Below are 23,524 nucleotides of genomic sequence, written 5' to 3' on the forward strand. Positions count from 1 at the left end.
CAGATAAACTGCCGAGCCTGTTACTCCTTCTCCCTAAGAACTGCTATTTTCAAAAGAATAACTATAAGAAAGGAAAAAAGCAAAATCAGCAAACAACTATGAACCAGAGACACACTATGGGGGGGGGGGAGAAGGGATTGGGGTCAAAATAAGGGGGTTGCAATTATATAGGAAATATAAAAATAAAATTTTAAAAATTTTTTAAAAAAGAACTGCTATTTCAAATAAGCTAAGTCCAAATCACCTGTGAGGAGAAACTAGCTTTGGAGAAGGAGGTTTAAATATTATTTTCCTTGACAAAACAACAAAAACCTTTAAAAGTGAAACTTGTAAGCTATGTCTGTTTCCTGTTGCCACCACTTCACTGTAGCATATTCCTGCCTTCAAGGGGTTCAAAGAATCTGACTGGGATGTTTAAAAGGCTATCTCTTAAAGGATGACTAATAATGAGAAGGCAGAGAAAGGAATTCCATGGAAAAGTGCACATATATAAAGAGAGTCAATCTCAGAATGGCTGGAGTGTTTGGGAGGGTGGGGTGTAGGGCAGGGAGGTGGAGGAGGATGACCAGCTCTGGATACTCAGGTCAGATTATATAGGGTCAAGTGCCAAGTATTTGGAAGTTGATCCTGTGAGTAATGAGATCCATCAATAGTTCTTCTGAGTATGGAAAACATAATCAGAACTGTTCAAGAAAAACACTCCAGGAGTAATGTGAAAGATTCTTGAGCAGGGCCTCCCTGGTGGCGCAGCGGTTGAGCGTTGGGTTGCGAAGCTGCCAGCAGCCTCTGCAGCGCTGGTTCGATCCCACCGGCTGCTCCCCGGCCACCGGAGGAGGGTCCCACATGGCGCGCAGACCTCTCCTGCCGCCCGCTGCTCCCCTCAGCAGTGTACTTCGGTCCTTCTGCCTGCTCTGCTCCCTGCTCTGGCTCTGGTGAATTCTCTCACCCTCCGCCCTTCTGACTGTACCCAGTGCTTATATAAATAAACAAAATAAATAAATAAAAATAAATCTTTAAAAAATTTAAAAAAAAGATTCTTGAGCAAAACTTAGGAGATGAAGCTTAGTAGAGATCAATATAAATTCCTCTTTTTAAAAGTCAGCTGTGATACCACCTGAGAGATGTGACTTAGCCATTCGTGTGAAAAAGACCTGGGGGGTTTAGGTTGACTGTAATCTCAATGTGAGTCGACAATATATCACGACTGTCAAAAAAGTTAATGCAATTTGGGCTACATTAATTGAAGAATAATGTTCCAGCAGAGGAGAGATTAGTCTTGTGTTCTCTAGTCAAAGCATAGATAGAATATTACACTGAGGTCAAGATATTACTCTTTAGAGAAAGCTGAGTAGAACTGGTAAGATCAATTAGAAGTCTCATTATATAATGAACAATTAACTTGGATATTTTGCCTATGAGAGAGGATTTATAGATGTTCAGGAATTGCTAACATTCTTAAGATGTTTGAAGAGGGATTAAATGGATTCTGATGCTTTCAGAAAGCAAGAATAGTGTGATCAAAGAAAAACTTTCTTAAAAACTGGATGTATCCAAAGACAGAGCAAACTCTCTTGAATTTCTCATCTCGTGAAATGTTTCAACAAAAGTTGAATGATTCCCAGTGAGAGGTGTCACAGAGAGGACACCTCCAATGGGGGAGGTCTTAGACTCAGCTCTGCTGAGCTAGATCACCTTAATCTTCATGCTATCTATACAGGAGTGCTAGATTTTGATATAATCTTTTTTGGGGAATTATCATTTCTTGCTACTGCAAGGTGTGTGGTTCTTTTTATTAACCAATGAACATAAGTCACTTACGTGCCAAAGAAAGCGGAGGCAGGGGGAAAATTCTCTATTTTGTATTCATAGACAACATTTTACAATTTACAATACTACTGGATATTGTGTGGTAGCATAAGTATAAGAGCTGGAGCCCCATGTCCAGTCCATCATCAGGTTCTGGTGGTTCTGTTTCTTATGTTGGTTCTCACCTCTTTTGTCACCACTTTGCCTTAGTTCCTTCAACTCACAATCAAATCTCTGACTTAGATTCTTCCTTTGTAAATTAAATCATTGTGGAAATGAATGGCATAAGGCATATATAAATGTGTTTTGTAAAGTGTCTAAATACTATATAAATGCTGATTATTAGCAAGGATAATATAATTCAGTTACATTGCTAGTGAGGTTCATCTAGTCATTCAACAAAATATTTGGATGCACCCTATCTGTGTAGCACTATTCTAGCCTCTGGGAATATAGTAGTAAACAAAAAAAAGACAAAAAATGCTTTCTAAAGTCCAGGCAACTGACTTACAAATAAATTTTTAGAACCCATTGTCGGTTAGGGACTTTCTGGACTAAGTGGTCAACCGTCAATATTTCCAGGAATATCAAGGGCTACATTTTTGTGTGGTGCTTTCACAAGGACATTTAGAGAATGACTCACTCTTTCATAGTCATTTAGTTATTTAACAATAGGTAAAGTAAATGTAAAAGAATTAAATATTTTTCATAAAGTAGTTATCTTTCTAAAGAAGCAGGAATAGTCTGGAAGGAGTTAATTTAAAGAAAAATGAACAAATCAGATATACAAAGGACAATTCATGTCTCTTCATTCCTTATTTAGTTTTACATATCTATTGTGACTCTACAAATTCTTTCAAAACTATATTATGAATGTCAAGTACAAGATAAGGAACTAAGTTTTAAAGATATTTTTAGATGCAATGTTACGGTAAGAGACAAGTATGAGCTCCAAGAAAAATTTCTTATCAAAATTGAAAAAAATGTGCCCACCTACACCTTGTTGGTATTTCAGACTCATGGAGGAATTTCCAAGTGATGCTGGTGAGAGGCAGGCGCTTCTGTAGTGAGCTCAGAACAAGCAAGCAGTGTTAGGTTCTTAACCCTCCACTGGATCCCTGTTTAAATTGGCCTTCACCTTTGTTAGGAAGATCTCCATGATTGTGTATGGCAGGTTTGTTGTTAAGCTTAAAGGACTTTAAAAATAATATGCTTGGAAAAGTCTCCTTGATGTCCTGTTTAAGTTTTTCATGGAATTATAACATGTTTCAAAGACTATCAGTTTGAAATGCTGTAACTGGAATTTACACACATACATGTACACACTTGTTTTCCAAGAACTTTATAAAACAGGCACCAGGCATATATGGAAATTCACAGCCAGGAGTTCAGTAATGTATGATTTCTGCTTTTTCTCTCTCTCTCTTTATGAAAAGCCCACTGGACAAAGGTATTTAGCTACTTCTAGATGGTGTAGCAGATGCTGTGAGCCTAACTAGGAGGCCATGTTATCTCTGGAGCTGGCAGCTGGTACTGCCCTTGTAGACCTTTTTAATCTCCCGGTTAGTTTCCAGCAAGTCACCCTAATCACTTTGATTGCTTAGGGAGATGGAAGGGGGGTAGCTGGAGTAGGGGGAGTGTGGAAGGGAACCAATTTTGTTTCACATGAAGCTACTGAATATTTACATTGCTTCAAGCTCCTTAACACCCCCACCCTTTTGTTACAACATTCTATTCAGAGGTGGAAGTGACTCTACCTTTCCCTTTTCCACCTCTCAAAATAATAATATTGGAACAACCTTGCCTCCCTGTCTTACATGATTGGAGACGAGTGCCCTGTTCTCAAAGAACTTACTTTTTTTCCTGTTATACTACTATCTCCATCCATCAGCTCCATTTCTTCCCAAACAGCTATATTGAAAACACTAAAGGTCTTTTAAAATATGGATATTTATTAGGTGATAGAAAAGCCTTTGAAAGGCATTTGGATTTTTTTTAAATGATAAAAAAAGAAATAGAGGCTAGAGTTTCTTTGACATCATACAGGGGGAAATGTGTAGAAAATGGTCATCAGTGGTTTGTAGATATAAATAAAAGAGATCATTTGCTATTTAGAGTGGCAAATGGTCTAGAATTTATGTGATAGGAGACACTACAGATATTTTACCTGGAGAATGAAAGCTAAGTTGATGGTTTCCCTTAAATATTTGAGGGACTTCCTTATTGAAAATAGACTGACATTGTGTAGCTCCAAGACCAGCATTTAGAAGTTACAGAGGACAGACCCTGGGACACTTTGATAATGAGAACCACCAAAAAGTTAAACAAGCTACCTGATGAGGGTGTACAGCCTAGTAGAGAATAAATGGATATCAGCTATTCTAAAAGAACTTCCTTCATTGAGAAATTGGGTTAAGTGGCCTTTCGTTCTCTTTTGATTTTAAAAAATATCTTGAACTATTTCCTAACACCACTTTGGACAGAACTTAATTTTTAAGAACTAAGCGACAAGAACTGAAATCTTATGCAGCATTGATTTTCATATACAATTTTGTGTCCAGAGTACCTAATTTGGTTGAATTAAAAAACCAAATGATTCCTTTATCAAAAGGCTTAATGCAACATAGACCCAAGACTCTATCTTATTTGATCACAACTTAGTCATCATTTAGAAACAAAAATAACACTGATCCTAAGAGATACAATTAGAGGTTTTATTAGCTAAGCTTACAATCTATCCAAGTTGGAAATATCTTTTTCTTACCTAAAGTGTGAGAAATAAACATTTTTAGAAGGGGAAATGAGATTCCATTTGTTTACTTGATTCTTCTTTAAGCCCATTATTTCCATTATGGGTTTTCTTGCTTTGCAAACCCAAGGCTTAAAAGCATCCTGAAAAATTCTACACCTTCCAACTCTTCTCTAAAATCTCTACACTGGTGCAGAAGGAAGCATGGACTCCTTTATAGTGTTTACTATTCTCTGTCTTATGAAACATATAAACTAGGCTTCCCAGCCTTTCAGTTGAACTGATTGCACTTCATTACATATAGATCAAAGTAGAGAAAATAAGATCTGCTTTTTACTTTTAAGCCATTTACTGCCCTGTATATCTACAAGTCTCTTTTTTTTTTTTATATATAGAGGCATGTTTTCTTTCTTTCTTTCTTTCTTTGCTTTTTGTTTTTGTTTTTTTTTTTTTGTTTATACAAGCACTGGGTACAGTCAGAAGCGCGGGAGGGTGAGAGAATTCACCAGAGCCAGAGCGGGGAGCAGAGCAGGCAGAAGGACCGAAGTACACTGCTGAGGGGAGCAGCGGGCGGCAGGAGAGGTCTGCGCGCCATGTGGGACCCTCCTCCAGTGGCCGGGGAACAGCCAGGATCGAACCAGCGCTGCAGAGGCCGCGGGCAGCTTCGCAACCCAGCGCTCAACCGCTGCGCCACCGGGGAGGCCCTCTACAAGTCTCTCTTTATGATCCAGCTTTTAGTTCTCTTCTCTAATTCAACTCTTGCAGCTAATCCTTATACATCAAACTAGAACTTAATGGGGGAAAGTATATGAGATTCATCTCTACTGGGAAAAATTTTCCTAGTGGCAATTAAGACCTAGCTTCAAGGTCTCTCCTCCAAGTGAAGGACAATGTGGCTCTATGCTCCCTAGCACTATAATAATAGCAAATATTTGCCTGTGGTTTAGGGGAAAGTTGGAAGGTTCCTTTGAAGTCTATTTGTTTGGTAACCAGGATCTCCCCACCAGTATAATAGTATTTAAAGTTTGATTTTTTTTTTAATCTTTATCAAGATATTTTGGTTGCTCCCAATTAAGTCTCCTGAATGAAAAGGTGAAGGCACATTCCAGTGAAATTTTGCATTATGGAAATCCCCCAATAAACACATACACGTTGAACAGGAAAACTAGTTTTAAAGTCAAACTAATTGCCAATTGTGGTTTTCTGTGGCACTCAACCAGGGTATGCATCTATTTAGCATATATAAAATGTTTATATGAAATATACATATATTGTGCGTGTATACATTTTTATAGGGAAGGTTAATTGAAGGATAAACAGAGGGAAATTAAATGATTTTAAGGCCTTTAACATGAAAAAAATGGTTGAAAACTTTAGCCACAATTGATAATTTTATTGGCATATGATCTTGTTAAGGTTTAAGAGTCGTCTTTCTCTTAAAAAGACAATAATGGAAAAGAACTACATGTTTATAGAAATATAGAGATAGTCAGGGAGACTTCTGGATGTCAACACAAACAAATGTTCATGGCTTATCATTTTCCTAGTGTGAGTAGACTTTATAGATAAATTGAAGAACATTTAAAGAAACATCTATATTCTGTTCCATGAAAGTTCACTTTTATGACATGCATAATTTTATATTCTGCATTATAGTACCTTGATATTATAAGTACGTGACTGAGGTCTAAAAGAATATAATAGCATTTTTCTAATTATGTTAAATGATAGCTAGGCCAAAGTGAAATTCTAGGAACTTCTAATTTAATATATGAACACAAGCTGTTATGATTTTATCTGCTGTCTTTTAAAAAAAAGAGATACCTACAACACTATATCCCTGCTATTAAATACCAAGAACAACAAATTACATATAGAAAACAACTTCTTTTACAAGTTGTATTTGCTTAAGGGAAAACTAAAGTAGAATCCTCTACCCCTTAGTAAGGATGGGGAGATGGATTAGGGAAGGAATAAAGAAGAAAAGATAACTACATTTAAATGTTCAAATGAGCTCCTTAAAATCAGATTTCTGATACTCCAAAAGTTTCCATTTGAAATGGGATTTCTGCTTCTGCTCATAAAGGATTACCTGCTGTAAGAATTATCATCCCATAGTAAAACACTAGAATATGTGATACAATTGTTTCAGATATTGCACAACATACAGCACAAAACTGACCTCTGGAAGAGAAGGAACAATCTTGGAGAGCCCTATGATTGCCTTATTTACTGATGGGCCATTTCTAAGACACCATGTAAGAGAAGAACTGAGTCCAATGAACTCCATGAGTTGAGGACACAGTGATCAGTGTGCCTGGAAGCCAAGGCAGCCAGGATTTGTGGGGCAGAATACTGGAGAAAAGTATTAAAGTGATGGAGCTGTATAAAAAAAGAAGTTCCGGTATCTGCACAAAAGTCTCCTCATATGTGGGAGCTGCATATATGTAAGCTAACACTCTACAAGAGTGAGTAAAGAACTCCCAGAAAGTAATGGCTAGTTGAACAAATATTAGTATTCCTACAAGGCAGGTAATAGTTTATATTCCTACCATTCAAAATACAAAGACTTCAAAATTCATAGGCACTGGGAAAAATCCTCAGAAAGGTCATCAGGTTACCTTAGAAGAGGAATTAAATTAGCCCTAGAATAAAGGCCACACTGGATATGCCCTAACAAAAATAAAAAACAACCTTCAACAAGATTAAACTGATCCCTAAGTAAATAAACTGCATGTCAGAACAAAAGTCTAAACCTTCCTAGAGAGATGCATCAAAATATAGCAACCAACAATGTAAAATTCACAGTGTCTAACGTTCAATTAGGCATGAAAATATGACTCCTGATCAAAAGAAAAATCAATTAATAGAAACACAACCAGAAATGACATAACTGGTAGAATCAACAGACAAGATTCTTAAAGCAATTATTGTAAATATATACCCACATGGTCAAGAAAATACAAACTATTTTTAAAAGATGCAAATGGAACGTCTAAAGATGAAAAAAGCAATATCTGAAATGGAAATATGCTGCAGAGGATTAACAGCAGATTAGATAATGCAGAAGAAAAGGCTGGTGAACTTGAGGGCATAACAATAGGAACTATAAATTAATGAAGCACACAGAGAAAATAAAACTGAATATAAAGAGCATTAGTGAGCCATGGGGCAATATTAAATGTTCTTAATTCTATTCATGCAACTGGGGTCTAAAAGAAGAAGTAAAGAACAGAAATTTTTTTAAGAAATAATAGGAATTCTTTTTCCAAATTTGAGTGAAAGCTATAAATCCACAGATCTAAGAAGCTCAATAAACCTCTAAGGAAAATAAAATAAAATAAAGAAAACCGTATCAAACAAAATTACCAAGGTAATCCAATGAAAAAAGGATAGTCTTTTCAACAAATGGTGCTGGAATAATTGATTATCCATATGCAAAACAAAATAACAAAGACAAGTCTTGATACTCTGTTCACACTTTATAGAAAAATTTCCCTGAAATGAACTATAGGCCTAAATATTAAAACTACAAAACTTCTAGGAGAAAATATTTATGACCCTGAATTAGTCAAAAAACATTTTAGACTGGACATAATAAACCACAAACCATAAAAGGAAAATACTCATAAATTAAGTTTCATAAAAATTATAAACATTTGCTTTTAAGACACTATAAAGAAAACAAAAAGGCAAGCCACCTTTTGGAGAAAGGTATTTGCTGGAGAAAATATTTGCTAATCATTTATCTGAATATATATTTATATATTTTATATTAGATATTTACATATTGTATATTTATATTGTATATTTATATATTTAAATATATATTCATATGAATATATATTTATATTTTTATAACAAGAAGAAAAATAAGAAAAATATATAATAGGCAAAAGATTTGAACTGATGAGTCACCAATGAAGATATAGCTCAAATAAATTCTTAAAAAGATGCTCAACACCATTAGTGAACAGGGAAATGCAAATTGAAAGTACAGTGAGATACTGCCCAACACGTTAAAGACTAAAATTACGAAGACTGACAATACTAAGTGTAGCTTAGGATATGTAACAACTAAAACTTTCATCAGACACTGTTAATAGAAATGCAAAATAGTGCAACCACTTTAGGAAAACAGTTTGCTATTCCTTATGAACATGGTCTTACCATATCACTTAGCAATTCACCTAATTACCCATGAAAAATTACCCATTTTCTCAATTTTCTCACAATGACTTCTATGTTAATGTCCATAGCACTTTTATTTAAAATAGACGAAATGTGCTAAACAAGCCAATTACATGTCAACTGACAGTGAAAAAACAAACTGCCAAAATTCTTCATTCTTTCTTTCTCCCATTTCCTTGTCCCCTATTCATTCATGAAGCTTTTGTAATTTCTCCCTTATTCCATCTAGACTCTCAAAAGTCTTCTGTAAGGTAGATAATCCTCTTCCCACTGCTGCTAATTTTTCCTCTTTTGTCTTGACTCCTGAATTGCATTTGCCATTATTAGTTACATTTTATTTCTTTGCATTCACATTTCCTTTGGCTTCTAAGATAAGGAATTTTTATTTTTTTTTCCTTCATTGCTCACTTATACATTTTTTGGTATTATTTATGTTCATCTTCCTCCTTCTAATCTCTAACCATATTGGTCCCTAAAGCATGGAATTTAGCTCTTAATTTTTGTTCTAATATGCATTTGTTTGCCTCTCACATGTGGCGCTTCTACCCACCCTTCCCCTTCCCTTCCACTATGGTTTACATTCTTCTCTTTGTCAGATATATTCTCCTGAATAGAAGTTCTGATCATTTCATTCGCCTCATCACCTGCTCAAGACCTCCATTTATTCTGTAACCAAAGTTAGTTACGATGTGATGGCAATAACACTGAGCTTGGACTCCAATAGCCTGGGTTCAAATAGTAGTTCTACCACTTAGTAGTAGATGACCTGGGACAAGTCCATTAATGTTTTGGAGCTTGTGTATCTGAAAAATGGGAATGAATAATTGCACGGTATAGGCTTACTCTAAGAATGAAATAGCAATGAAAGCAGTTGTAAAATATAAATCACTATGAAGCCTGAATATGATGTTTCAACAATACGTATTAACTCATGTTTAGCATTAACTATACACTGGTGGGCAAGCAAACAACAGAGGAATATAAGCAATTAAAATGTACACAAATTCTAAGTCTGGAAGAAATGACAGGTTCTTGAATTAGCATATAGGAAGAGCATCTCATCTGTGCTTGCAGTGGAGAGCACTGGTGAAGAACGCTTTCTGATTAATGACACCTAAAAGACAGGTATGAATTGGCCAGAAAAGTTGGTAGAGCAGTGGGAAGCAATGGCAAAGAAGTATGATAAGTATTTCAGGCAGGGGGAATAGCAAAGGCCAGGAAGGGAGCATGAGCACAAAGTCTTCTAGGAACACAAAGGAGTTCAGTATAACTGGAGTGCAAAGTTAATTACAAAGAGGGGGCGTGAAAGTTGGTAGGGAGGGGCACTGAAAGCTGGGAGATCATACATGCAATTTCCAAACTAGTTCAGGCAAACAGAAGGTATCAGTGATCCTAGATGAAGTGGAGTATGATGATAGGAACCGAGGCTCTTGATATTGGGAAATTAACCAGGAAGGTCAGACAGTCAGCATCTGAGGGTCTACCAAAGAATCCTAGCACTGGGCTGCATTCACTAATAGGGCTCAGTTCCAAATAAGGGAGATTGGCAAAAACCAGACAGATTCCAAGTGAAAGCTTATACACCAATAACTGTATTTATAGAAAACTGTGAACTTTCAAGATGTTCCCACATCTTATATCTTTTTTAAAATATTCACTGCATCTCTGTGAGCCAAGTAGGAGCAGGTATCATTACTTTTAATCAAAGACACAGTTAGTCCCATCCATTGTTAGGATGAAAAGTGAAGATGGGATAAATCATTTATATATACTATTATCTTTAATAGTACATTTTAATTTTAACTTTAATCCAAGAATTACTAGCTGCCAAACAAGTATAAAGTGGGCTGTAGGTGGAAAAATCATGAAGTCAACAGTTAGGAAGCTGGATTCTAGTCTTAACTCTGTCATGAAACAAATGATTGACCTATGGCAAGTCACTTTAAGCCCACTGTTCGTTGGTTTTCCCTAGTTGCACTGGATCATTGATTGCTAAGGACTCTTCTAACATTCAAATTCTGTGACTCCAAGTACTGAGGGCCAAGGAATAACTAGGATTCCAAATATATTGGAGAATATTTTTAAACTTATTTTTAGCCCCAATCTTTATTTTTATTTTGGTCTTTTGTCTTGTTTCTTGTTTCTCCTTGTGATTCTGTCATTTCCCTTCCCCCTGAAGATATTTAAGAAGCTGCCTTTTCATCACTTTAAGACTGTAAATATGCCCTTGAAACATGCAAAGAGGCTTTTGTGTACTTACAAATCGAGGTTATTATCGTACAAGTAAGTCACTTGAGTGCACTGCATTCCTCAGCTTGCTCCATTGAGAGCTTTATTAGGTTATATTGTCCTATCTCAGGAGGACTAGTTGGTAGATAAGACTCTCCCACGTTAAAAGGTGGGCTATCTGATGAAACAGGGTGACTAATGTCCAGAGTGTAAGCAAAAGGATTTTGGTGCTGCCCGAAAGGCAGACACACTTCTCTGAGACAAGTAGGTGCTCCACTTAAAGTAGCAAAGTCAAGGACAAATGTTCTAAAATTAAACCAACCAGCTGCTCCGCCACAGACGCCCACCTGTCAATTATGTTTCCTTCTCCTTGTCCAACCTCTCTCCATGAAACCAAAACTCCCATTCCCTGCAACAACCCTTTAAAAGTCTGAAACGTCACATCTTTTCTAAAAGGTTACTTAACCGCGAAAACAGAAAGCCTGTTTCAAGATCATATTTGGGTACATGTACTCATCTCAAGAATCCATGTTCTGTGAGCTTTTCAAATCAAATACCTAAAACTTCAACTTATATGGTGCCAGCAACTGACTTCAGAAGTCAAGTGGCATAAAGCCTTCCTTGTTAATGATGTGACAGTATTAAAAACTAGAGTGTGTGAATCTCACTAAATTTTAGCAGCTTAAAAAGTATGAGAGTTTTCAGGTTTGAGATAATTTGATAACCAGTAGAAATGGAGACAAATGCATCCACTTTTATGTTTAGGTCTTAAGTGTGTCCTCAACCTAGCAATAAACAGAACAGTTGTGAATGTGCGGTGATAAGATTCAGCTGGATTTAGCCAGATTCTGCTTGTACACAACTAGCAAACAACTATGTAAAACTAATGATGGCTTCATTATACAATTAGAAATCTTTCTCAATACAGATGTTATCCTAACCTAAAATAGACCAGGAAAGAAATGTGGTTGTTTTTCATATATGGAAATAGTTTTTATTGTGGAGGTGATTTGTTTTTTCATTAGATTATGTTAGGCAAAATTCTAAGGAAGATATTTCTTAAATGATAAAGTTTATTGTGAAGTACTATGTATTGTATTTTCTTATAAATATATCTACATTATTAGTCTTCTATAAGATAATTAACTCTTAACATATTTCTGTATTGACTCACTCTTGTATAAATACTGAGAATCTATAAGACTATATTGGTTGAGACTATAAAAATGCATTAAAACAGCATAATTGTAAAAATACTAATTATAATTGGTATCATAAATTATAAAAAAGTTATAGTGCTGGGCTATCTGTCAATTAAAAGATACAAATTACTAAAATAGAACTATTGCATACTTATAAAATTTTTAAGCTTATATTGTATGTTCTAAATTTCTTAATTTGATATATCCAATAAGAAAATTCAATTATTTTCTAAGCCTTTTTACCTACTAAATGTAACCACACTTCTATGATATTTAAACAAAAAGTAAGGCTTGTCCAGTTACAGTTTTAGACATTTTATTTCATAAAAGTTAAGCTGCCTTGATTTTATAGACTGCAGTTCTCTGCCAAGTTTCAGTAACAAGAACCAGACTAACCCTCCTACCTGAAACAACTAAAAAAAATGGACAAAATATATGAAGCAACTGTTTTTAGATTGGACATTATACAGCAGAGGACAGTATCCCTGAGACAGCAGGAGCAAATGAGGTGAAGTCTGCGATTACCCAGCTTACTATCTGGAAAGAATTTTTTTGCAGAGAGGAGGAACCTGGGCGGAGCCTGGTGAATTTCCTGAATTAAAGAGTTGAGAGTCTGGTAAGGCCATACCAGTGAGAGTTTGCAGGACAGAAAGGAGAAAGCTGCACTTGGAGAGTCTTCTAGAGTCTTCTAGAGTCTTCTAGAGATATCCACAAACACATATGTGTAATGAGACTGCCTGATGCCAAAGAAAGAACCATCCTAAAGGACAGAGGGAGCAAATCCGCTGAGGTCATATGAGACCAGGAACCATGAGCCAAAATGGAAAACCTTGTAATTCAATCTTGTAATCCATCAGTAGAGAAATTAGAATGGCTTGCCTCAGTAAAAGGGCAGAATTAGCCCTATACTAAGTTCCTATACTTGTCAGCATGGTCTCCCTGAAAAAAATTTAAAAACAAGTTTCAAAAGGACCTGGAAATTTCAAAGTAATTTAGTTATATCCCAGAAAAAAACTCAAGAATGCAAAAATATCTCGCACTAAACAAGGTAGAATCACAGTGTCTTGCGCCCAATCAAGACATGCAAAAACCAAAAACCAAAAACAAAAACAAAAACCACCCATAACAAGGATAAAAATAAATCAATAGAAACAGATCCAGAAATGATAGAATAAGTAGTCAAGAACATTAAAACAGTTACTGTTACCATGTTCCTTCTGTTCAAGAACACAGAGAAAAGATTGACCACATTAAGTAGAACATGGAAAGTACAGGAAAAAACCCAAATTGAACTGCCACTGGTGAAAAATATAATGTTTGAGGTAAGAAAAATACACTGAATGGGATTTGTAGACAGACTAGATATTACAGAAGGGAAAATTAGTAAAGTTCAGTATGTAACAATAGTGTAGCAATAGAAATAATCCAGTATGATACACAGAGAGGAAAAAAAAAGAAGTGAAACAAACAAATAAATAAATGACAATAGGGTTTTTTGACAGAAACAATGTAAGTCAAAAGATGGTGGAGAAAAATCCTTAAAGTACTGATGAAAAAAAGTTTTTTCAATGTAGAATTCTATACCCAGCCCTCCCCTCAAAATCTTTCAAAAATGAAGATGAAATACCTTTTCAGACACAGAAATGCCAAAAACAGCTCACCAACAAATCTGCATTGCAGGAAATGTTCCAAGAAGGCTTCAGGCAGAGGAAAAATATAAGATGGATATCTGAATGACTACACAAAGATCAACAAGAAGGGGGGAAAGGTAGATAAATGTAAAATCCTTTTTTTCTTATTTTTAAAATCTCTTTAAAAGCTAATTGACTTTTAGAGAAAAACATTAACAAGGCATTATGGAACTTATATGTAGAAATAAAATGCATGACAGCAATAGTGCAAAGACTGAGAGGAGGAAATAGGAGTCTACTGTGTAAGTTTCTTATACTATATGTGGAGTGATATATATATATATATATATATATATATATATATATATAAAACCTAAAGGTGACTGAGTTAAGTTAAAGTTGTACACTTTAAACTCTAAACAAAAAGCAACCACTATTTTTAAGTTATTATTAATAAACACAAATGGAGATAAATAGGACCCTAACTACTTAATTTAAAAATAAACGAGAACACAATATAAAACAAATGGCAAGATGGTTGACATAAACACACCATATCAACAATCACATTAAATATAAGAGGCATAAAGACTATAATTAATGGAGTAGGTTGTCATATTGGATAATTTTTTTAAAGACCTAGCTAAACTGCCTATAAGAAATCCACTTTAAATGTAAATATATTACTAAATTTAATGTAAAAAAAATAGAAAAATATATACCATGCTAACCATAATCACAAGAAAGCTTGAATGGTTATATTGACATCGGGCAAAGTCAAAGGATAAAGATATTTCATACTGGCAAAGGAGCCAATTTAAGAGAAAATAACAATCCTGAACATGCATGTACCTAATAATAGGACTTCAAAATACATGGAGCAAAAACTGTAGGAAGAAATAGATAAGATCATGGGCCTCCCTGGTGGCACAAGTTGTTAAGCACAGCACTGTGAAGCTATGTGTAGCCTCTGCAGCAGCCTGCCAGGGAGCTCCCCACATGGCGCAGTAGACCTCTCCTGTTTAATCCGCTGCTCCCCTCAACAGTGTTTATCAGTCAGTCTGCCTGTTCTGTTCCCCGCTTTGTCTCTGGTGAATCCTCTCACCCCACATACCTCTGGCCTATACCTCAGTTCTTGTATGCATAAATAAATAAATCTTTAAAAACAAAACAAAAAAAGGAAGTAGATAAGATCATAATTATAGCCAGAGATTTCAACAATTTTCTCTCTAGAATGTATAGAACAGGTAAAGAGAATCAGTAAGGATATCAGGACTTGAATAACACTGTGAAGGAACTTGACCTAACTACAGTAGATTACACAATCATTTCTACATTACAAGAAGTAGTTATCAAGACGGGCAACATAGTGGAACACAGAACAAGTGCCAATAAAGGTATAAGGATACAAACCATACAAAGTATGTTTACTGAACACAACAATTAAATTATACACAAGTAACAGGAAGGTATCTGGGAAATCCTCAAATATGTAGAAATTAAATAACATATTTTTGAAGAATCCATGGGTCAGAGAAGAAACCTAAAGGGAAGTTAGAAAACATTTTCAACTGGGGTCTCCTCTGGTGGCACAGTGGTTGAGTGCTGGGCTGCGAAGCTGCCCTCAGCCTCTGCAGGGCCGGTTCGATCCCCGGCTGCCAGTTAGGGTCCCACATGGCGCACAGACCTCTCCTACCATGCCCACTCCTCCCCTCAACAGTGTACTTAGTCTGTCTGCCTGTTCTGTTCCCTGCTCTGGCTCTGGTAAATTCTCTCACTCTCCCACGCTTCTGACTGTACCCAGTGCTTGTATTAATAAATAAATAAATCTTTAGAAAAAAAATTACGAAAACATTTTCAACTGAACCCAAAAAAGAACCTATTAAAATTAATTGGATGCAATGAAAGAATTATTTAAGGAGAAAGTTCTCAAATCAATTTCCTATGGTTCCATTTTAAGAAACAAGTAACAAGAAAAAATTAAGCAGAAGAAAGTAAACAATAAAGATAAAAGCTGAAATCAATGAAATAGAAAAGCAATATAGAAAATCATTGAGACCAAAAGGTACTTATTTTGCTAAATAAGAAAACTAGACATGGAAAAGATCTATTATTTGTATGTATGTGGAATATTGTTCATGCCCTCCTGATCCATCAAAGCAATCTATTGATTTAAAGTCAATTTGAAATGTAGTACATATTTTTATCTAAGTATTTAAACAAATGTGTTTATATTTGCATTTATTGTATTTATAAATACATACTTCATTTATATAAATGTGTGTTTTCACATCTCATGAAGGGAGCAGCACTTACAGTAAGAACATCTTGCATTCTCTTTTCATGTAGATTCCCTATTTAACTTTTCCCTTTAACAAATGCTATTTGGAGAAATAGTTCATTCATTTATTCATTAGATGTAATTATGAAAATCTACAATATGGCATATTGTATTCATACAATATGGCAGAGACTGTGGGACATGCTGGGGGACACAGCTGTTAACCAGACAAACAAGGTCACCTGCCCTGCCTGCTGAGCAGTGTCTAATGTGAAATACAGACAAGTAAATAGGCAATAACCTTGTACAAGCATAAAAGTGTGATCATAGAAAGAACAAGTGCCAAAAGGCCGTGGAATGGGTAGTAAACTGGATCTGAAGTATTTCTCAAGCTATCAGCTAAAAAAAATATTTTGGATGTGATAACTAAGTGACTTAAGTTATGATTCAACATAACATATGAGTTCAATGCTGAAAGAATTCCTTGACTATTATATAGCTAATGTGTACTTCTTATCCTGTTTACACTGTTGATACGCTATTGAAATTTTCATGTCAGAGTATAAATAAGACATATAAATTGCTATTTTAATAATTCTCAGTATTGGGCCTCCCCAATGGCACAGCGGTTGAGCACTAGGCTGCAAAGCTGTCTGCAGCCTCTGCAGCACGGGTTCGATCCCCAGCCGCCCGCGAGGGTCCCACATGGCACACAGACCTCTCCTGCCGCACCCGCTGCTCCCCTCAGCAGTATATTTTGTTAGTCTACCTGTTCTGTTCCCCACTCTGGCTCTGGTGAATTCTCTCACATTCTCGCACTTCTGACTGTACCCAGTGCTTGTATAAATAAATAAATAAATAAATCTTAAATAAATAAATAAATAATTCTCAGTATTTTGGGGACTTTTGTGAGTACTTAGGAAAGAAAGAACATATAGGTGATTCTAACCTGTTCGGAACTTTTTAAGGATCTCTTTGTTATACCAGAGCATAAGAAATGACAAAACTAAGCCAAGAATCCAGATCCTTAGGCAAAGTTTGAGGAATTCCAGGCTTAGAGAAGTGAGGCAAGATCAAAGAAATGTGAAGATTCCAAAGACTAAGTAGGTTGATGATTCATTCAGAAGTTCAGATATGTTTTTTAATTATGTATTTCCGTTGCTCCACTGATTTCACATTTGGAAATGTATCTTTGGGATAGTATTTCTAAACTTCCAAATTCTAACTGTAAAGTTGTTAACTGGAGTTGGTTATAGTAGAAAACTGGAAACAACCTACATGTCTGAAAAAGCAGACTGGCTACATAAACTTGCTATTTCTTTAAATTATGTAGCAATGTTTCTCAAATTTCATTATGCATCAGGATCGCCTGGAAGGCTTGCTGAAATACAGATGCTGGGCCCCACCTCCTGAGTTTCTGATTCAGTCAACCTGGGTATAGAGCCCGTGAATTTGCATTTCTAACAACTTCCCAGATTGATATAGATGTTTCTGGTCTGGGGGCCATATGTTGAGAACCACAGATGATGTAGAGTTAATTTTTTGACTTGGAAAAATACTCACAAGCTATAGTTAAGTTGAAATGTTTTATATTTCCATTATATTCTGTATGTACACATACATGTATGTACAAATACATAAATATTATCCAGGTAGTATCTCTGGATCTATGGACTGGATCACATTGTAGACTCTAACCATCTTCTACAAAACAAGTGATATGATCTTCTGCAGTGAGCATAATCGAATTTCTTAACATAAAAAATAAGATCACAAAGTTTGGGCCAATAGCACTAGCAACGGGAAACAACAAAGTAGGCTTGATTCTACTCACCCTCTGATTTTTGAAACATGCCTTGTTAGGACTGTACACTCAGAAGCAATCACAGAGGGTACAGTGATGGGCCATTGATACATCCTGTTCCTGATGGGGACAAAACCAGAAAAGGCTGACATTACATGGATGCCTTCTACACTTTTTCCTACTCATTTTAGTAGTGCCAAACAGATCTTCTGGGGGATGTTTGAAGAAAAACTGGGTGGAACCCAAAGGGCGACCTGCCAGAAGTTTGAAGCATCTGGATTGGCTCACTCTGTTTCCTGGCGCAGGGTAGATCCATTTCCCAGGGTATCAGATTAAGGCGTCTCCTTTCTGGAAAAAAGATTTCATGGTTTAAATTCCCGTTCACTTTGTGTCTGTGGCACTCTACTGTCTCCTTTCCAGCATGCAGCCTCAGGGGTCATGATGTCCCTTCCCTGCTGATACCAGCCTGCCAACTGTGGTGTCATGCACACCAAGCACAGAGCCGCCATTCAGAGCCGATTCGGTCTGGGTTCAGGAAGCAAAAGAGCGTCTACGTTCCTACAAACCTTGACAGATCTTCCTCCAGCCTTGCATGTGCTGAACTGTTCTCAGGGAAGGGGACAGGGAGCAGGAGGGAGAGGTAAATGGGACAAATGTCAAGGGTGAATGTGTGACAGGAACCGAGTGAGCAAACAGTTGCCACCAATGTTCAGGAAAAGGAAGGGAGGGTTTGTCACCATAGACTTTCCCCAGGAATACATACTTGGTTAGCACTGGCTACTCTTCACCATGTCCTTGTTTAGTGTGCTTGATAAACTAGAAGGTGGCCACATCATTTATCTTCTTCAGAGCAAGAGCTCTTCACAAGTGCCCAATAGAATGCCAGTGTTTGGGATGTCATATTGAAATTCAGTCCCACTAGAGTGCACAATAGACTCACTGTTTTTAATTTTTTTAATAATTCAAAATATAAAATCATATTGTTGTTAAAAGAGATAGTATCTCTACTATTGCATTCAAAATAGGTGACGTATTATTTGTTGGAAAATGTTATTGCATAATATGTTGTTTTCCTCCACTTCACATGTGAATAAATGAGTCAAGATGTTAAGACAGAAGTTTTCCTGCATTTATTAAGTTCAAAAATAGCTAGAAATGAGAACACTGGTTAATTACTCAGTTATTTATAACAGTTATAAACACTACAGGTATCAACCTACTGTTGCTTTAACATGAATTCCTAAGTGGTCTTCCTGTTTCCATACTTAACCCTTTAAAATCCATTCTCCTTATGGAAGCCTGAGTTGCACTCTAAAAATATAAATCATGGGCCTCCCCTGGTGGCGCAGCGGTTGAGCACTGGGCTGCGAGGCTGCCCACAGCCTCTGCAGCGCCAGTTCAATCCCTGGCCACCGGCGAGGGTCCCACATGGCATGACAGACCTCTCCTGCCGCACCCGCTGCTCCCCTCAGCAGTGTATTTCTTCGTCAGTCTGCCTGTTCTGCTCCCCGCTCTGGCTCTGGTGAATTCTCTCACCCTCCATGCTTCTGACGGTACCCAGTGCTTGTATAAATAAATAAAAAAATCTTTTAAAAAATAAATAAATAAATAAATATAAAAATATAAATCAGACCAGTCCCTCCTCTGTCTTCAAGCATCCAGTGGCTCCCACTACAGTTAAAATAACGACCACAACCTTTAATGGGCTTCACTCAGAATGGGTCAATCACTGACTGTCTTCCTCTCCAAACACTCTCCTCTTGGGCCCTGGACTCCAGTCACATTGGTCCAGTTGCACCTTCTTAAATAAGCCAAGCTTCATCCTACTTCAAGACCTTAAACTTGCTTTTCCTTCTGCTCAGAATGCTTTTCCCCCCAAGATCTTTGCATGGCTGCCTTCATCTCAAGAGTCAGGTCTCTGCTCATTACTCAATCTATACTTTCGCAGCCAAGCAGCACACCTGTTCCTTGGACTAACAGCGCACTGTTCCCCAGGTGTGATCAAAGTCTAAAAAACCTGGTTATCTTATCTCTTGCAGGTGACAAAAGGTGTAAATCAAACCAGGCCTATATTGGACAAACACTTTGGGGTTTGCACACAGTCCTATACACAGATGGTATTTTCTTTTTCTTTACAGGTTATTTTCAGAGCTTTGTCACTACCCTATGATGTGGAGAACCCTTACAGTGCCCAGGCGCAGGAGCAGCTGAAGATCACCAATCTCCGTGTGCAGCTGCTAAAACGGCAGTCTTGTCCTTGTCAGAGAAATGACCTGAATGCAAAGCTTCAACATTTTACACACTACGCCATCTATGATTTCATTGTCAAGGGCAGCTGCTTCTGTAATGGCCACGCTGATCAGTGTGTACCTGTCGATGGCTTCAGACCCGTCAAGGCCCCAGGAACTTTCCATGTGGTATGTAAACTAAGTCCTCACCTGTGGAAAAAAAAAATCAGCTTTGGGCATTGGTAGTCTCTGTTCCCTTAGAGTTGTTCTAGCATCCTGGTTCTTCCTCCTCCGATTCACTCCTCCAGCTCTGTTTCCATCCTATAAAGTGCCTATTAACTTGTTTTTTCAGTCTTCAGTTTTAGAATTATAGTTAAGCATGATAACCAGATTCTTTGGAGAACATTCATGCCAGTTTTTAGTACCACGACCTTTAGATATGAAGTGTCAGGTGAGCAGTAGGAGAGGTTGGCGTGATCATATTAGTGGCATTATCACACAGAAGCGGCTCTGACACTAAATGGGGACCATTGTTGAGCAGAATTTAAAGATGAAAAAAATAAGAACCTCTATTTAATGCCTGGTATCTTTTGCTGCCTTGCCAATAGAATGAATAATAATTCTCTGCTATGAGGTGTATCTGGCTCTCTCTCACCCTGAGGCAGAGTTCAACTCTCTTTGCTCCAGGTTCACACAACTCCTCGTGCTTTCCCCTGAACTTTTACTTGTCTCCACTTCCCAAGAGATCATGAACTTTCCCAAGGACAGGGATTGTGTGATCTTTGTGCTCTCTGTACCTAGCATACTACCTAAGTGAGAAGTAGGTATTCAGTAGGTGTTTGTTTGAATGATAAAAATATTCAGGAATAAGGAGAAGATGAAAAATTGAGTCACTGTTTGTCCTCACCTCGCCTTCTTCCAAAAAAGAAATTCAAAATGGCTCAGACAGCAAGCTCCTCCTTGGGACATATCCAGAGCCACGGAGGGGGATTAAGCCAGGAGAAGGCAAGCAGGAGAGCACTCCAGTTCTTTAATTTTATGCTTTGGACTGCTACTTCTGCTCAAAGCAAAAAATAAATAAAATCTAAAAGACCTCAGTATCCTCTGGCGTAGACTTCCACATTTACCTTCTTTCTCCCAGCCCTGTAGGATAGATCCAAAGAACCAGTTAACCAGCTATATAGTTTGTGTTGGCTGGGCTGAATCTCTGGGGTACAGGGCGGCAGTGGGGTTACTGAAATGACTAGAATAGCAGCCAAACAATAACAAATATAGAAAGAGTTCTACTGCTTCTACAAGCGAAGGTGAGGCTCCCAAGTTGAAGAAAGTGCAGCATTCATTCAACAAACACCACTAGTTTTCAGGTACTAATGAATCTTGGAACTAATATTAATGTAAATAAAGACTGGGACAATTTGTCATCTCTAAGTTAACTGGGTTCATGCATTATTCAAGTAGAAAATAATCCAGGTATTCTAGAGACATAGACACATGTCAGCATACTGGGTCATAAACTCGAAAGTTTGTGTGAGGGAGAATGCTAAACAATCTCTGCCATTATATTTAAGTGAATTGGTGAAAGGAGAAATGGACTGAATGTTTGCATGCATCCTGCCCCCCACCAATTCATATGTTGAAACCCTAATCCCAATGTGTTGGTATATGGAAGTAGAACCTTTTGGGAGTAATTAGGTCATGAGAGTTGAACCAGTCTGAATGGGATTAGTGTTCTTTAAAACAGAACTAGTTAGTTCTCTTTCCACCAACTTGGGATAACAATTAGAAGTCAGCAATCTGCAACCTGGAAGAGGACCCTGACAGAGCCCACCAAGCTGGTACCCTAATCTTATACTTCCAACCTCTAGAATCCTAAGCAATGAATTTCTGTTATCTATAAGCCACCCGCCTATGATACTTTGTTGTAGCAGCCTGTACAGACTAAAAGGCTGGTCCTTTGCCCCCTCCTCAACTGTCACTTTCAATCCAAGTCTTATAAGATTACTTCAGGGTAGAGTCTTAGCAAAAGGACACACAGGCCTGGAGGCCCTCACCACAAGGCACAGAGTGGGCATTATTTGTGGAGTGATGACTTTATGAGACAACCTGAATGGCTCCAATCAGCCAAACTAAATGACGAAGACCTCTCAAGAGCCTCATAAAACATTCATGAATATGCATTTTGAAACAGTAGTCTTTTTTTAAGTCCTCTGAATGAAACTTTCAGAGTTAGCAACAGTTTCTTGGACTGAAGAGAAAATTCTAGACATTTCTATAACTTCTACTTAATTCAACAAGGGATAATTACCCAGAGTTACAGCAGACTTTTGTAATAGTCTCACAACACAACAGTTCTATGCTCTTCTTTTTTTTTTTTTGAAGATTTATTTATTTATTTATGCATACAAGAGCTGGGGTTCAGGCCAAAGATGCAGGCGGATGAGAGGATCCACCAGAGACAGAGCAGGGAACAGAACAGGCAGACCGACTGAAATACACTGCTGAGGGGAGCAGCAGACGAGACAGGAGAGGTCTGCTTTGCCATGTGGGTTGCTCCCTGGATGGCTGGGGATCGAACTCTGAAGAACTACTGCAGAGGCTGGGGATTGCTTCACAGTGCAGTGCTTAACTCCTTGTGCCACAGGGAGGCCCTGTTCTGTGTTCTTCTACTGCTGCAGCTGCAGGAGTGCAGTACAGTCGCTCACTGTCTGGGATTGCCACTGCCTTTCACCCAGACCTTGCAGCCATAGTCTTTGCCAGAGTCATCCTATGGGTCGATGTGGACAGGCCCTTAGATCCCATCCTGGGAGCCATGAAGCCTCCAAGAGAGTCACTAATAGCAAAAGGATGAATTTAGGAGATGGTGCTGGGTAGGATGATCATGGAAGGCCTTTCATGCTTCATAGTATCCTGAAGGCAGAGACTTGAATTACTACAAAGAAATTCTCAGTCCATTGAGGAGCTGACTGAATTTTATAAAGTATCTGCAGAACTAGCGTTGGGTGAGAATAATAAAGTATTGAACAATAGCTGGTATGTCACTGAACACACCATTTTTGGAGTCATGGAATCAGAGCCAGTTTTCTGCAAAGATTTCTTCAAGTTAACCTGACATGTCTCCAAAGATTTCTTTAAGTTAACCTGACATGGGAAATCACACACCTATCTTCAGGGATATTTGCATGCAACTACATGGTTATTGATACTACAACCTCAAGACTTGCAGCTTCAAATTCACAGGCACTAGGGAGTACATTTCAAAAATGCTAGAGCAAAGTGTTCTTCCCTTGCACACTTGTACTCACAATCCCATAGAAATGAGCCCTCATCCAAAGTAGTGGGGGAATGGCAACAGTGATGAAAATCATTGTTGCATTCTTGGCCATGGCCTACTAAGGTGTTCCCA

General features: G+C 37.5%; 1 protein-coding gene across 2 annotated transcripts in view; it reads left to right on the top strand.

Moving 5' to 3' along the window:
* Window positions 1-23,524, top strand: part of NTN4 (netrin 4) — a gene marked incomplete at its 3' end in the record, with an annotated part of 101,189 nt that overhangs the window by 16,660 nt on the left and 61,005 nt on the right. For both annotated transcript variants that reach the window (XM_084254641.1, XM_084254642.1), the window contains exon 3: window positions 20,032-20,310. In XM_084254641.1, the coding sequence (XP_084110767.1) occupies window positions 20,032-20,310 (279 nt within the window). The remainder of the gene's footprint in view (window positions 1-20,031; window positions 20,311-23,524) is intronic.

The sequence above is a fragment of the Talpa europaea genome (assembly GCF_964194135.1).
Source record: "Talpa europaea genome assembly, chromosome: 15".
Lineage (NCBI taxonomy): Eukaryota > Metazoa > Chordata > Mammalia > Eulipotyphla > Talpidae > Talpa > Talpa europaea.